General features: G+C 48.7%; 1 protein-coding gene and 1 long non-coding RNA gene across 4 annotated transcripts in view; both read left to right on the plus strand.

Moving 5' to 3' along the window:
- Pitx2 (paired like homeodomain 2) overlaps window positions 1–9,203 on the plus strand; it is a 19,629-nt gene extending 10,426 nt beyond the window's left edge. The window contains exons 1-3 of one of the 3 annotated variants that reach the window (XM_021157695.1): window positions 3,564–4,413; window positions 5,265–5,470; window positions 7,946–9,203. In XM_021157695.1, the coding sequence (XP_021013354.1) occupies window positions 4,209–4,413; window positions 5,265–5,470; window positions 7,946–8,509 (975 nt within the window). In that variant the 5' untranslated portion in view covers window positions 3,564–4,208 and the 3' untranslated portion in view covers window positions 8,510–9,203. Of the gene's footprint in view, window positions 1–3,563; window positions 4,414–5,264; window positions 5,471–7,945 lie in introns of those variants that run through there. The other 2 variants (XM_021157698.1, XM_021157696.2) reach the window with 2 other exon arrangements.
- A 1,532-nt stretch (window positions 9,204–10,735) lies between these two features.
- Window positions 10,736–14,009, plus strand: LOC115030606. Its single transcript, XR_003836194.1, has 2 exons — window positions 10,736–10,921; window positions 13,690–14,009. It is a non-coding gene; the product is annotated as an uncharacterized LOC115030606 (long non-coding RNA).
- Window positions 14,010–14,410: the final 401 nt, after the last annotated feature.

Raw genomic sequence — 14,410 nt, forward strand, 5'->3', positions numbered from 1 at the left:
CCCTCCCTCCCTCTCTTCCTTCCTTTCATTCTCTCCCAACCTTCCTTTCTTTTTTAACCTTGAATAGAAAACTCTAATGATGGCTTAAGTTGCCATCATTTCTAGAGACAATCAAGATGAGTCCACGTGGGTTCACAGTACTACTGAACTCCCTTCAGGTATGATTTGACTTACAACCCCTTCTTCATCTTTGTCACCTATGACATCATTGCAGAGCATAGTCTGGTCTCCATCACACACACACACACACACACACACACACACACACACACACCTACTCTGGCATGAGCCCCTTCAGTCCTTGAAAGGCAGACATCCTATCAGGACTGCTTTGGAAAGTATAAAGCAAGTTAGGAGAGGGTCAGTTAACCAAAAAATATTTTAAAGAAATACATATTTTAATCAGTTGCATGTGCACACATGTGCTCAAATGTATATATGCACACATCGATGATATGCAATTCTGTCTTTGCTCTAATCAATGTGGATGTCTTTATTCTCCACCTCAGTGGTTCCACACAATCTAAATTTCTCTCTATTTGTCTCGGCTGTCTGTGCATCTGTGTCTTTCCAAAAAATCTCCCCTACTTTGGCACTATGGGGAACTACCACTTAACCTTGGGTTTTCCATCCATTTGGGGGACTACTTGAGCCCCTCCTCATGTGTAGTTTTCCATATGAACATTCTGCTGCAGGAGTGGAACTGCCAGAGCTTAAGCTGAGAATCTCTAGGTTGAATGAGAGATGACCTTGAAAATCTGTACGACTCTTTGCAAAGCCTCAGTTTTTCTGAAAAGTACAGAAGAAAAGAAAAGAAAAGAAAAGAAAAGAAAAGAAAAGAAAAGAAAAGAAAAGAAAAGAAAAGAAAAGAAAACCTAGCCTCAAAAATAGACAAATCTCATTAACAACAACTCTTTGCCACTCCAGAATTCAAATCTTGAGGCAAAGAAGCCTGTAATCTAGAGAACCTTTTATCTTTGATGCAAAAGAGTCTACAGTAAAATGAAGCATTGTGGGAGATGGTGCTGGGATGCCTGGGATGCCCACAGTTATACTGAGGTTTAAAAGGAGAAAGTAGAATATGATTAGTAAACACGCTGGATAGAAAGATCTGGATTCGTATTGACTTAGTTATAGGTCATTGGCTGGCAAGTGCCAGGGGAAAATATTTACTTTACACATATACTTTATGAACTTGAGGGAATTAAAGGAAATTCAATAAGAAAATGGCTAGAAACATTTAAAACCCTTATTTAAGAGACTTAAGCAAATTAGAGTCTTATCAGATTAAAAACCACTACAAATGTAAGAACATTGTCTTCAACCAAACGCTGTGGGGTCTGAGGAGATTCTCCTGCCCGCCCCGCCAAATCTCAGGGATAAAATGCGTCATTTAAGCACCAGATAATGAGTAGAATGTAAATTAATTTAACCTTCTTTACCAACAGGCTGCTGGCGTAATGTGTATAATTTAGTGATAAGGTTGGAAGACCTAATGTAGCTGGATGTATGAGCCTCAGTTAATTCAGGCCTGCCACAAGAGCTGGTGTTCTGCTGAGCAGGTGCATGTGTGTGTGTGTGTGTGTGTGTGTGTTGTGTAGAACAGGGTGAGGCAGAATAAAGGTTAAAACTCAGAATGCTGACCTAAAGCTTAGAAAGAAATGTCTAAATGTCTAAAAGATCTAAATTCTTAAAGTGGAAGGTAGTAGTGTGAAAAGACTGGAAATAATTCTCATTTGTCCCTTTGAGCGGTCTTGGGTGTCTTTAAGATGAGAGGGATTGATTGTTGGTAGTGTTGGGGGTAAGGAAAAGAGAGACAGATGTTATATCTGTAGTCAGCTTCATGAGCTTAGTGCCCAGCTAAGTTCCCCAGTCTTGTGAGCAAGAGCTAGGAAGGCGTTTGCTGAAGATTCCTTATACTGGGCCTGCAAATCATTGACTATAACGTCAAACAAATTACATTCAGGGAAGATAACACTAAGTCCACCGTGAAACAATCGCAAAGGCAGAAATCTGGGGAGGGGAGTAGATTACTCTGGGTTCTTCAGCTGACCTAGGCTGGGGGGACAAAAGAGGTGTGTGTGTGTGTGTGTGTGTGTGTGTGTGTGTGTTGCCAGATCTCAAACCCAGAACCTCCTGGGTGCTAGGGAAGTGTGCCAACACCGAGCAGAAGACTTCCCCTTCCCCAGTCCCACAAAGGACTTAGAACAATTATCTTGAATGTGTTTGAATTTATACCTTTGGAACTTAAATTTCCTTCAGACTAATGCTGCACAGGGCTGGCGCCTCCATGGGTGATCTGTTTTGTTTTATACAAATGAAAAAGATTTTGCTTTTCCTACTTGGCCAGTTCTCTAGGCTCCCCACCCCCCCCCCACCCCCAGTGCAAATCTACTGTTTCTGCCTACTTGTGCTTTAATGATTCAAGACGGCCTTGGGCCTTGAGCTCCCTAGGAAAAGAAAATGACTGCTAAAGAATCATCCTTGAAATTGGTCATTTGGCAACGTTCTTAATTGTATGGAAATTCATTAAGGCATATTTTCTATATAATTAGCTCAAGGTTGTTGATTCTACCGGCTAAAGCCTGGATTTGAATCTGATTGATAATAAAGTAAACAAGAGAGTCGAATTTAAAGCGTAGCTTCTCTCTGGCTAGGACGAGCTTAATACAGTGTGCAAGGAATTTGAAAGACCTACGTTGTGTCTTAATCAACGTTAAGTAGAATGGATAAGCTTTCGGCATTTTGAAAACGCTGGGTTAGGGTTTCTACTCTATTGTGAGTTTTCTGTCTGGGGACTAATAAGCATTACAGCGGACGTGATTTGAGGCGACTTTTTTATTCATGTATAAATCCAGAGTGAACCACCAAGCAGTTGTTCGACTAAAGTCAAGGTAATTTTCTTTTGACGGGTCCATTTTCTTCTCGATTTCTAATTTATTAGCCTGCCTTTTCAAGACTCTGTCTTCTTTGCAATTAAAGTAAAGCTTCCTCCGATTAGCGCGACATTCACCTGACAGGCGAATGGGAGGGAGGGCGGACTTAAGATGAGAAAGGTGATTTGCTGATGTTTTTAACTTTAGCTTTAGGTAGCACATCGCCTTTCTGTCCTGACCTGGGGTGTGGAAGTGGAGGGGAGGCTCTGGTCTAGAAATGGATGTAGTGAGACACAAAAGGAAAAGAGGGGGTGCTTGCTGGCTGAACCTATACCTCTCAGTCTTCGACTTTCCTGCTTCTTTACCCTAACCCTCTGATTCCAAGTCTCCTCTCCCCCACCTTATAGTCCTAACCAAAAGCCGAATAGCCTTTGGCTGGGCAGGAGCAGAATTCCCAGGAGCCCGCCTGTGTAGACCGGGTGGGCACAGCAAGGAATTAGTTGGGCCTCGCACTGCTGATAGGTGCAGACAGAACCATCCCTCTGCCGCGGCTCGGGGCCTCATGATTGGTGTGGAGCCACGTCACTCCGACCCGAAGAAGGGTCTGGGAGGAGGCGGAGGCGGGGAGAGCTGGGGAGGGCCGCCGCAGAGTGACGTCTTGCCACCAGGAAGCCCGCCTCTGGTTTTAAGATGTTAGGCCAACAGGGAAGCGCGGAGCCGCAGATCTTGCCGGTCTCTCGCTGGGGTGTCTGGAACTGAGCTGCGGCGGGGTCTGGCTCCGGCTCGACTGCCCGAGGGGGTGTGCGTGCGAGCGGCGGAGGGTGTGCTCGGAGGCCCGCGCCGTGGCCGTGGCCGTGGCCGTGGCGGCTGCAGCCGCCGCGGGGAATCTAATATCAGCTACCTGTCCCTGTCACTCTTGACACTTCGCTGTCAGGGCTGCAGCGCGGGGGGCGGGCAGAGCGCTTTCGTAGCTGTCCTTATTGGAGGGGTATCTAGGGGAGGGAGGGAGGCAAGAAAAGGGTCTTTGCCCATTCTTGTTTCGCTTTGGATCGTGGAAGTCGGCTCCCTAAAGAGGCTCGCAGCGGTTCCCTCCTGCCCACGTCCCCACGTCTCCGTTGGCCCCCCTGCCTTTCGGCTGCCGAAGTCTTTTTGGCTGGAGTCTGAAGCTAGAGGAGACAGGGCTGGAGGATTCGGCAGTTTGCGTCCCCGGGCTCTTTCAAGTCTCGGCTAACACGGGGACACTTGGCGCCTAGAGCGCTACCGAGAACCGGCGGCCACCGGGGCTCCACTGGCGGTAGCCCTGGACTCATAGGGCTCCGCACTCCCTCGTCCATGAACTGCATGAAAGGCCCGCTGCCCTTGGAGCACCGAGCAGCCGGGACTAAGCTGTCGGCCGCCTCCTCACCCTTCTGTCACCATCCCCAGGCGTTAGCCATGGCTTCGGTCCTAGCTCCTGGTCAGCCCCGCTCCTTGGACTCCTCCAAACATAGACTGGAGGTGCATACAATCTCCGATACTTCCAGCCCTGAAGTCGCAGGTAAGGCGCCGCGCTGCCCCTCGGACACTTGAGCGCAGCCCCCTGGCGCCTCCCGGCCCGCTCGACCCTCGAGGAAGTCGCCCCCTCCTAGGGAAGGCGTGGTCGGAGTGGTCGTTCTGTTAGCTCAAGGGAGAACTTCCGGGATTCTGGATTCTGGTGACCCCGTCCCTTCCATTCAGTCCCCTGCCGACTTGGTTCCTGTGGCGTTAAAAATCCCTCCCACGCCGCCGAGTCTACCTTGGTCTTCCTTCAGTTTCTTGGGTCACAGATGCCTCAGCATTTCTATTCAAGGGCGTTCAGAGGCCGCCCCAACTCTGCCCCCCTCCTCGTTAGCTTTTACCTCCCGGGGAGCCTCACGCCTTTAAAAAGTATTTCTAAAATTACTTAGAAAGGCCCCTGGCAACGAAGCCAATCTCCCCACCCCGCGAGGAGCCAGAGGACTTGCGTTCCTAACTCTATCCTAATATCCACTTTCCTAGTCTTCCAAAACTGGGGGTGTCTGTAAAACACGCGCATGTTCTGTTTGTGTCTCAAAAGGATGTGTTTCTTCTCAACGGTGTATACTTTTGAGCAAAGGCTATAAAAAAATGAACGTACCGCCTCAGTGAGATAAACGTGTAAATAAAACGTGCGGCGCTGGGGGAGGGGAAGAAATGGGGCGCACACACCCACACTTTCACCGCTCACCCCCAGACACAGCGCTCCCTAAGGAGCCGAGGCGCCAGAGCCCAGCCCTTTCCCCCGCCAGCAGCCGGGCTCTTTGCCGCCTCTGCCACCCGGTCCGGTAGAGAGGTTGCGTTTTGCAGAATCTGACCCGAAACTATGTGTTTCTTTCTGCTTTGCTTTTTCAGAGAAAGATAAGGGCCAGCAGGGAAAGAATGAGGATGTGGGCGCCGAGGACCCGTCCAAGAAGAAGCGGCAACGCCGGCAGAGGACTCATTTCACTAGCCAGCAGCTCCAGGAGCTGGAAGCCACTTTCCAGAGAAACCGCTACCCAGACATGTCCACTCGCGAAGAAATCGCCGTGTGGACCAACCTTACGGAAGCCCGAGTCCGGGTAGGAGCCAGCACCCCATCTGGGAAAACGAGGGGGCCGAGGCCTTGCCAAGCCTCAGAGCCTGCAGATCAGGGGTGACGGTAGAAGTGGTGGGTGGAAGGCAGGGTCACCCCTTAAGGACGTGGGTGGGAAGTCGCTTTAGAAGAAGAAAGGGCCGAAGGCCTCCAGGGAGCGAGTGTGCCCGAGGTTACTGCTCCGGGTTCCCAGGCAGAGCTGCCGCCTGGCGCAGGCGCCTACAACCTCAGCAGCTCTCTGCCGGCCCATCCGGCGCCCTCCCAAGCTGAGCTGCGCGGGCATTCCTCAGCAAAGGGCATTGTGTTCCCGGCTTACCGTCGCCAGACAAGCGCCAATAAAATCCCTCCCGGCCAGGAGCTGTGAACAGGCTCCAACCTGTGCTCCTAGAACAAGAAAACCCTCCAGAAACACGCAAGACTTGGCTTCACTGGAGAACCTTCGCGCCCAGCCCGGCCCAGCCTTTCCTCCCTTGACTAGCAAGAGTTGCTCGCAGGTCTTTACCGGGGCGGGTTTTTCAGCCATTCAGATTTTCTCTCACAGTCTATTACCTAGTTTTGTAAACCCTGGAAGTAACGACTATTCTGCTAGCGCTTTTAGAAAAAAAGGAGAAGAAAGACGTTTCAATTTGGTTTATTTATCTTCTCGAGAAAGTTCAGCTCAATGAAGGCTGTGCTCACACCCCTTGCTTAATTATAGTCATAGATTTATAAAGACAGCTTACCTTTACTTTGTAGCAAATCTGCCCCTTTATGGACTGGCCAAAAAGAAAAAGAAAAAAAAAAATGAGCTTAAACACATTACCCAGTAGCAGTATCCTGGTTTAACGCCGGTCGGTTGGAATGTTCAAGATTGTTAAGATTCTGAAAGAGGAACTCAACAGACTCCAGAACAGCCTGTTTTAGAAAACACGTTCTGTGTAGAAGAAAGAAAGAAAAGGTGGGGGAGGAAAAACAAAAAGAAAAATAAAGTGTCAGGCAACGACGAAAATTAAAACTGAAGAGTATTCCCAACGCAAAGAGAAGGAAGACACAGTCAGTGTAGCTCTGAGGCTGGCTAGGAAATGCGGGTTGATAAAGGAGCCGGGAAGCCGCGGAGAGTGGTTTTAGTTTAACTGCCCGGAGCCAGGGCTCGTGCAGGGGCCGCGAGGTTTTGAGCAAGGTCAGTCTTTCATTAGCTTTCTTTAGCATCAGGGAACGATGGGACTTGCACGTACTCTTCTCGCCTGGGCAAAGTTTAGAAGGCCTGGAGTAGAAATGACAAGTAATTAAAATAAAGACACAATTTGTCTTTCACTGAAATCCCTGGGGAGAGCCCTCCCACCCCACCCGCTTTTCCTAGGCCCTGTACCTCTGCAGCGGGTGCGCGCTCCAAAGGCCTACTTCCAAAGGCTTACTTTTTAGCCAAGTGCTTGAGGCTTGCTTTTTATAGCAATCAGGTGTAAAGAGGAAGGGGGAGGGAAAAATAGGAAATCAAGAATGAAAGGGAAAAGAAGGGGGAAAAAAGCTGATTAGAAGGCTGGGCGCGACGGAGATGTGTAATGTGAAACATCACCGTTGTCAGTCCTGGGCTGTTGAGCCAGGCCTCTCTCCAATACACAAAAGCTGCTCTCTGGGGCGACTGGCCGGCCGAGTGTGGATTGGAAGAGGGGTTGTGGCGGGGCCACCGGACGCGGGTGGGGGGGTGGGGGTCGGCCAGCCTCCCGCAAATCCACAAGACAGCACTGAACCCGAGCTAAGCTGAGTCCAGAAGCTGGCTAGGTGATACAGACCAAAACGAAGGGAGGTAGAGGGCTATGCTCACTGGTTCAGAAATCCCAGTTTACCGTTCTTGGCTCCTGGAATTTAACAGGCAAAGGACGAGGTGGTCTTTTGCTTTTTATTTGGTTATTTTTCTAGGGCATCTGGGTCCTAGCGCTTTCGGGGAGGCGCGGGGTAGGGGGTCTAGTGCGGGTGGGGGGGGTGAGCTTGGATGTACTGGAGGGAAGGGAGGGGCTGTGTGGGAGGAGAGTCTTACCCTCCCAAGGCCCTGGTCCTCATTACTGGATCGGTGGTTTTGGAATAGAAGCAAGTTTGCAAGGTTCGGGAAGGGTCCCGTGTATTTTACACTGTTTTTGGACCCCCAAAGAGGGCCTAGAGGATCAAGGGGCTCCCTAGGCCGCCAGGCATTCAGTTGATGGCTTCTGTGGCTCCCAGAACTCCCAGCCCAGACTCCCGGGTTGGAGAGGGTGAGGCCTCTAGAGCTATACTAAGGCCTGTGACAAGCACCAGGGCCTTTTAGCTATTGTCAGTGCCTTCCCCGCCGCGTGGTGTAGACTGCATGGCAGCAAGAGTCCATGTGCATGTTTGTAAGGTCCAGTGTGGCCCAGGTTGGGTTCTGGTACTTTGTTTTGAGACGATTTTTACGATTTTTAAACTCATTGTCCCTGTGCCCTCTGTCTCATCCCTATCTGCACTACCCCAGGTTTGGTTCAAGAATCGCCGGGCCAAATGGAGAAAGCGGGAACGCAACCAGCAGGCCGAGCTGTGCAAGAATGGCTTCGGGCCGCAGTTCAACGGGCTCATGCAGCCCTACGATGACATGTACCCCGGCTATTCGTACAACAATTGGGCTGCCAAGGGCCTCACGTCAGCGTCTCTGTCCACCAAGAGCTTCCCCTTCTTCAACTCCATGAACGTCAATCCCCTGTCCTCTCAGAGTATGTTTTCCCCGCCCAACTCCATCTCATCCATGAGTATGTCGTCCAGCATGGTGCCCTCCGCGGTGACCGGCGTCCCGGGCTCCAGCCTCAATAGCCTGAATAACTTGAACAACCTGAGCAGCCCGTCGCTGAATTCCGCGGTGCCCACGCCCGCCTGTCCTTACGCGCCGCCGACTCCTCCGTACGTTTATAGGGACACATGTAACTCGAGCCTGGCCAGCCTGAGACTGAAAGCAAAGCAGCACTCCAGCTTCGGCTACGCCAGCGTGCAGAACCCGGCCTCCAACCTGAGTGCTTGCCAGTATGCAGTCGACCGGCCGGTGTGAACCGTGCCCAGGGCGCGGGGATCCGAGGACTGTCGGAGTGGGCAACTCTGCCCCAGAAAGACTGAGAATTGTGCTAGAAGGTCGTGCTCACTGTGGGAAGGAAGAGGGGGAAAAAAAGATCAGAGGAAAAGAAACCACTGAATTCAAAGAGAGAGCGCCTTTGATTTCAAAGGAATGTCCCCAAGTGTCTGACGTCTTTCGCTAAGAGTATTCCCAACAGTTGGAGGACGCGTTCGCCCACAAATGTTTGACTGGATATGACATTTTAACATTACTATAAGCTTGTTATTTTTTAAGTTTAGCATTGTTAACATTAAAATGACTGAAAGGATGTATATATATCGAAATGTCAAATTAATTTTATAAAAGCAGTTGTTAGTACTATCACGACAGTGTTTTTAAAGGCTAGGCTTTAAAATAAAGCATGTTATACAGAATCAGTTAGGATTTTTCGCTTGCGAGCAAAGGAATGTATATACTAAATGCCACACTGTATGTTTCTAACATATTATTATTATAAAAATGTGTGAATATAAGTTTTAGAGTAGTTTCTCTGGTGGATGCCTTGTTTCTGAAACTGCTATGTACGACCCATCCTGTGTATAACATTTCGTACGATATTATTGTTTTACTTTTCAGCAAATATGAAAAAAATGTGTTTTATTTCTTGGGAGTAAAATATACTGCATACAAATTGGTCTGGATTCTTTCTCCCTCTTTTCTGTCACCTGGCCAGAGTGCCTCAGTCACTGCCTCCAAAACAAGCCAGTGTCCTCTGCCTGCCTAGTCAAACATACAAGGCACTATTTAAATTCCATAGAAATAGATTCTAGCCATTCACCAGACACTAAAAAAGAAAAAGAAGGGTATGCGGAGACACGGCAAGCTGGTATATATACCCTAGATTCTCCTTTTTGCCTAAATCCATCAGATGCCATTGTTGTTAGCAAATAATACCAGGGAAAGAAGAAAGGTGGAAGAAATTTTGAAGTATGCCAACCAGCTTGGAGTGATTCTGAAGCTTGCTCAGTCAGAAGGGACCCCCCCCCCTGTAAACAGCTCTAGAGAAAAGATGAGAGTGTGTACCCGTGTACAGTTTGTATACATAAACTCCTTAGAAGGGACACATCTATAATAAATTTACAAGGAAACACCTCCTGTTCAAAATATTTAGGCCTCCACGTTTATCTTTGAGGCTTAAGTAGAGAGATCCTTCATTTATATTGCATTACTATTTCCAAGTCCTTTGGAGACATTAAAAGAAACAAAGACCATTTCTAATAACTACAGCCCGTTTGGTTCGGTGTGCCAAAGAGTCCCGGGGTTGAGGGGTTAGAGTGGAGTTTCCTGAGTCTTGTAGAGCAATATGTAGCTGAGGCAAAGGTCGTGCCCCCTGTGTTTTGTTTTAAATAATATTGACCCATTAATTCTAAACCTGCTTGTTCCTGAAATTATACAGGATTATAGTTTGCAAGCTGCCGGACAATGAAGCAAATCAAGATGAATTACAGCCTGGGCCCTCCATCCTATCCTCTGACATCTAAACAGGGAATGAGGTCCGTGTGAGTGTTTGAAAGAACTTAAAGCCCTGGCTCCTCCTTCCAGCCCAGCGTTTTAGCTCCTTTTTGTTAAATGTGAAATTTGATTTTGTAACCAATAGTAGCAAATAAGGCTTACTTTCCTAAGACTTCATCGCCTAGGCGCTGGGAGGTTCACCAAGAGGGTGTTCTGAGGTCTTTTGTTATTCCTGCCCCCAACCACCCCCCACCTCCACCCCCAACCCCGACACACACACACAGTACATGCTAGGACAAACACCAACCAAAGAACTGGAAGAGAAAAGTGGCCTCCGGTTTTCTGAAGCTGAGAAAACGAGTGTTTTTACGCTTAAGTTGCTTTTTTATCTCGCCGAAACTTTACCTAGGAGCTTTGGGAGCTCAGACACCCAGTCTTTGTTCTGGGAGGACCTGCTGCAGCCGCTTAAACAGATCTCAGATAATATCCCCGATTTAAGATCAACTGCTCCGGCGCACATTAACTTTCTTTTTCTTTCTTTTGAAAGCTTCGCGCCCTGTCCTGTTGCAGGATCACGCGGTGAGGGTGGGGGTTGGGGGGGGGAGTTAGAGAGAAGGCCTTTGGACGAGGGTCACTTCCGTCCTTGTTCACTTGGGAGCAGTGGAGAGGAAAACGGTCACCAAGGGTGGACTTTGCCTTGTGGAACCGGGGAGGCGGGTAGGAGGGAACCAGCCGCTGCCTCTCAGAGTCTTGGCCTCGTTGGGGAGAGTTGAGAGGGGGAGCAAACTGGGTGGAAGATTTGGGGATCTTGCCTAGAAGCGCAAAAGAGGGCAGCTGGCCTATTTTGCTTTTTCTGCTTGTCTGATCCAGGATGACTTGGGACCGCACGTTTAAGGGGTGAGTCTCGGCCTAGTTTGTTGGTTTAACTAGAATTCTGTTAGAGAAAGCCAATCTGCAAAATCAAAACAAAACAACAAATGGAAGAGTTATCACGTCCCCCGACTTTAGAGGTTCAAAAGAGGGGCGGGGACTTGGGACAGAAGTTAGGCCCTGCCTCAACTACCAAAGCTACTCTCTCTGGACTTCCATTCTGGCCTCCTCCAGGATTCACAGCCAACTCACTCTTCCAGCTGCACCTCTCTTTTCCCTGGAAACCTAGTTCCCGAGCGGGTGGAGCCCGCCCCCTTGCCCCTCCCGCTCCTACCCGGGTCCCCCCCCCACCCCCTCCAGCCATCGCCACCTCCACCACCTCGGTTCCACTCAATCGATTTTTGCTGCATGTCAACACTTATTACCGGTGAGTGTGAGGGTATTTTTTTTCTCCTTCTTTAGGTCTCTTAATGATTTCTGAGCTAGTTGTGTATTAAAGTGCTTAAAGGAAACTTTAAGGTAATCTATAGCATGAAGATCAACCCCCCTCTCCGCCACCGCCCCATCCCGCGTGGGTTCAAACATGGCGAGCGATTAGCGAGGGAGCCAGGCTTCCGTGGCCTAGACACTCAGCGAAGCACCTCAGCGAGAGCCAGAGCAAACCTGCCTTAAAGCAAAGGAGGCCTTGCTTAGACCCGCAGTGGAACAGGCTCCAAGTCCCTGTCGCCTTGCTACACATCCGAACTTTCTCCCACCTTGATGGCTACGGTATAATTGAGTTTTTATTTTGTCTTTTCAAAGTTAAACATCTTCTTAGGGTCTCAAACTCACCATTATTCTAATATGGGATTCAGGTTGGTGGAGGCTGGGAGAATGGTGTATAAAACCTCTATGTACATTCTCACCACCTTCTGTCCCTAAATCTCAGATTGGATGCCCACAACTTGCTTACAATCGTAATTATAAGGGAAAGATAGTGGCAAGCCCCAGCCCTATAAGCAGCCTGATTAAAAGAGGAATCTGCTTCTCCCTGACCTGGTCCCCCCCCCCCCCATCTCTCAGGGTACTGAAACCAGAAGTCCTTTTTAGAGCATAACAACACCGCCAACAAATTAATGGGAGAAAAAGAAATACCAACTTTAAAGTCCCAATATTCCTCAAAGCCCTATAAATTAACCCGTGGAGAGCATTGAACCCTTTTAAGGAGCGTCTATAAAACTCCTGCGTGTTCTGGTCAGAGGACAACCTCCCCACCCCCTGTTACAGCGTGACCAAAACAAAGGTCTGCTCTGCAATCCACATTCAAATCCACACGACACTCGACACTCATTCCTAGGCTCCCCAGCCTCTGTCGGCCCACCAGAGATCTGAGCTAGCTGAGCAGTCCAGGCTGGGAGATTTAACTTTTTTTTTTTTTTGAGCTGAGGAGAAAGGGAGGGATGTAACCAGATCAGTCTTTATGAATATAGACTCCCACTGATTGATTTATAAACCCCCAGCGAACGGCAGTTAATGTAAGCAAGCACACTGACGTGCAAGAGACACTGGTGGACTCACTCGGTCGGGTGAAGCAGGTCTGAAAAGAAATAAAAAGATATCTCTGGTAGCCGATTTTTTTTTTTCAGGAGAAATTAGAAAGCAAACATCTTTCCTCACCCATCCTCCCAAACCATCGTGTTTGAATTTAATCTGAAAAGAACAATAATTCTAGAGATGTTTTTAAAGTCACTGTGAGCACGTGACTGATTTACCTAGACAGACTTTAGCAGAGGAAACCGAGGAGGTGCTATGTTAAGCTTCAAAGTTGTCCCCTCTTCCTTTCTCCTGCCTCCCCACAAAGGGAGACCTTTTCATTGCTGATTTTTCTATCTGAGAAGATTAGAAGTAGGATTTATTGTGTTCGGGGGGAAAACATAACTTCATTTCTGTACTGAGTGCTTTATGTTTTATGTAAATGTTGCTTTTAGATTTTGTTTGGGGACTAAGGAAGTCCTGCAAGAAATAAAGTACCCCCATTAAAGTAGTTAATTCTACTTAATTGCTCCAAAAAAATCACAGTTACCCCTTTTGTGGTGATATACTGTAGCAGTTGTGGAAAAAGGGGAGACACTTGACGACTAAGCTACTTAGCTGAAGGATGCCTAATAGAACCATCTAGCTTCCTTTTAATTTAAAACACGCTTTGAAACCATTCAATGTCTGGATGGAGAAGTATTTACTTTAAAGTGATAGTGTTGCGGGATTGCTTTTCTTCCCCCTTCCTTTTTAAAAGGAGGATAAATGAAGTTGAGACTAATTAGCTGCTCCCCAATCAGTGTGTGTACGTGTAGGAGGGGGAGGCGCCCTGCGATCTTGATGGATCCCTTCACATCCAGCTAGCCTAATCTTCTGGTTAAAATGTTTAAGGTCTCCTTCGGTTTTCTCTCTCCTCCCCCCGCCCCCCTTTACTGTCTTCCTTGCATCCAGCCAAGGTTTTACTTTGTTTTCTTTTGCTGTTTTCTTCCTCCTGTTCTCAATCCTAGCAATTTAGAAAATGGCCTGTAGCGCTGAAGGCTGATGCACCAAGATTAAGTCTTGGGGTTGTTTTTCTTAGAGTCTTGGCCACAGCTTCCTTGTTCAAGAACTAGAAAAGCCCCTTTGCTTCCTTCGGGCCAGCAGCTGGTTGCAGCCCCCAAGGTCCGTTTGAGATGGTAGCACCTAGAACCCTTTGAACTGTCCGGGATAGAACAGTAGGTTTCTGTCTTGATTCAGAACTCAGTCAAGTGACAGTCCAATTTTCCTGCTCTGCCTCGTAGGTATCACCCATGGGTTGATTTCTGCACAGAAGGAGAGGTAGGGAGGGAAAAAAGAAGACACTTTGATGGAATCCTTTCCTGTTCTTCCGGATGAAGAGGCAGGACTTTCACGGGAGTCACTTCGCACTGATGCCTGCGTTTGTTGGACCGCCTGTCTCCCAAGCAGCTAGCTTCACCTCGCTGCGTGCGGACACGGGGGAGGGGGAGGAGAAGTCTTCGGACAGAGGTGGGGATCCTACAGGCTGTCCTCAGGACAAGGCTTTGCCTGTCGGAGCCCAAGGCTACAGATCTCTTTGAAAATAAAGTAATATCAAACAAAAGAAAGTGAAATAAAATCTCTCCGCGGGCTCTGGGCCCCAGGTGAGTCTTCATTCCCAGGGCTTCACCAGCCGCAGCCCCTGGGGTCCCTGCTTAAATCCAGAAATGGAGGCAGTTGATCTTATCTGACGAAGTAGTGTTTTATCTGTTTCAACGACAAAAGGGTGGATCCCGGCTGCGACTGCTGGGCCGCCCTTCCAGACTCCAGCTTCCCCGTCCGGAGGTTCCCAAGCTTCGATCCCCTTCTCCAGCATAGCTGAGAGAACTGGTTTGCCAGTTACCAAACACCAGGTTCCCGGCAGCTGGGAAGGACCTTTTGGACCTTGGAGTTCCGTTCCGCCCGGCCCAAAGAGCTTAGCTTCTCGGATTGTCCAGATACCGCGGCTCCACCTGAGCGTGCCCT

Source organism: Mus caroli, chromosome 3 (assembly GCF_900094665.2).
Source record: "Mus caroli chromosome 3, CAROLI_EIJ_v1.1, whole genome shotgun sequence".
NCBI lineage: Eukaryota > Metazoa > Chordata > Mammalia > Rodentia > Muridae > Mus > Mus caroli.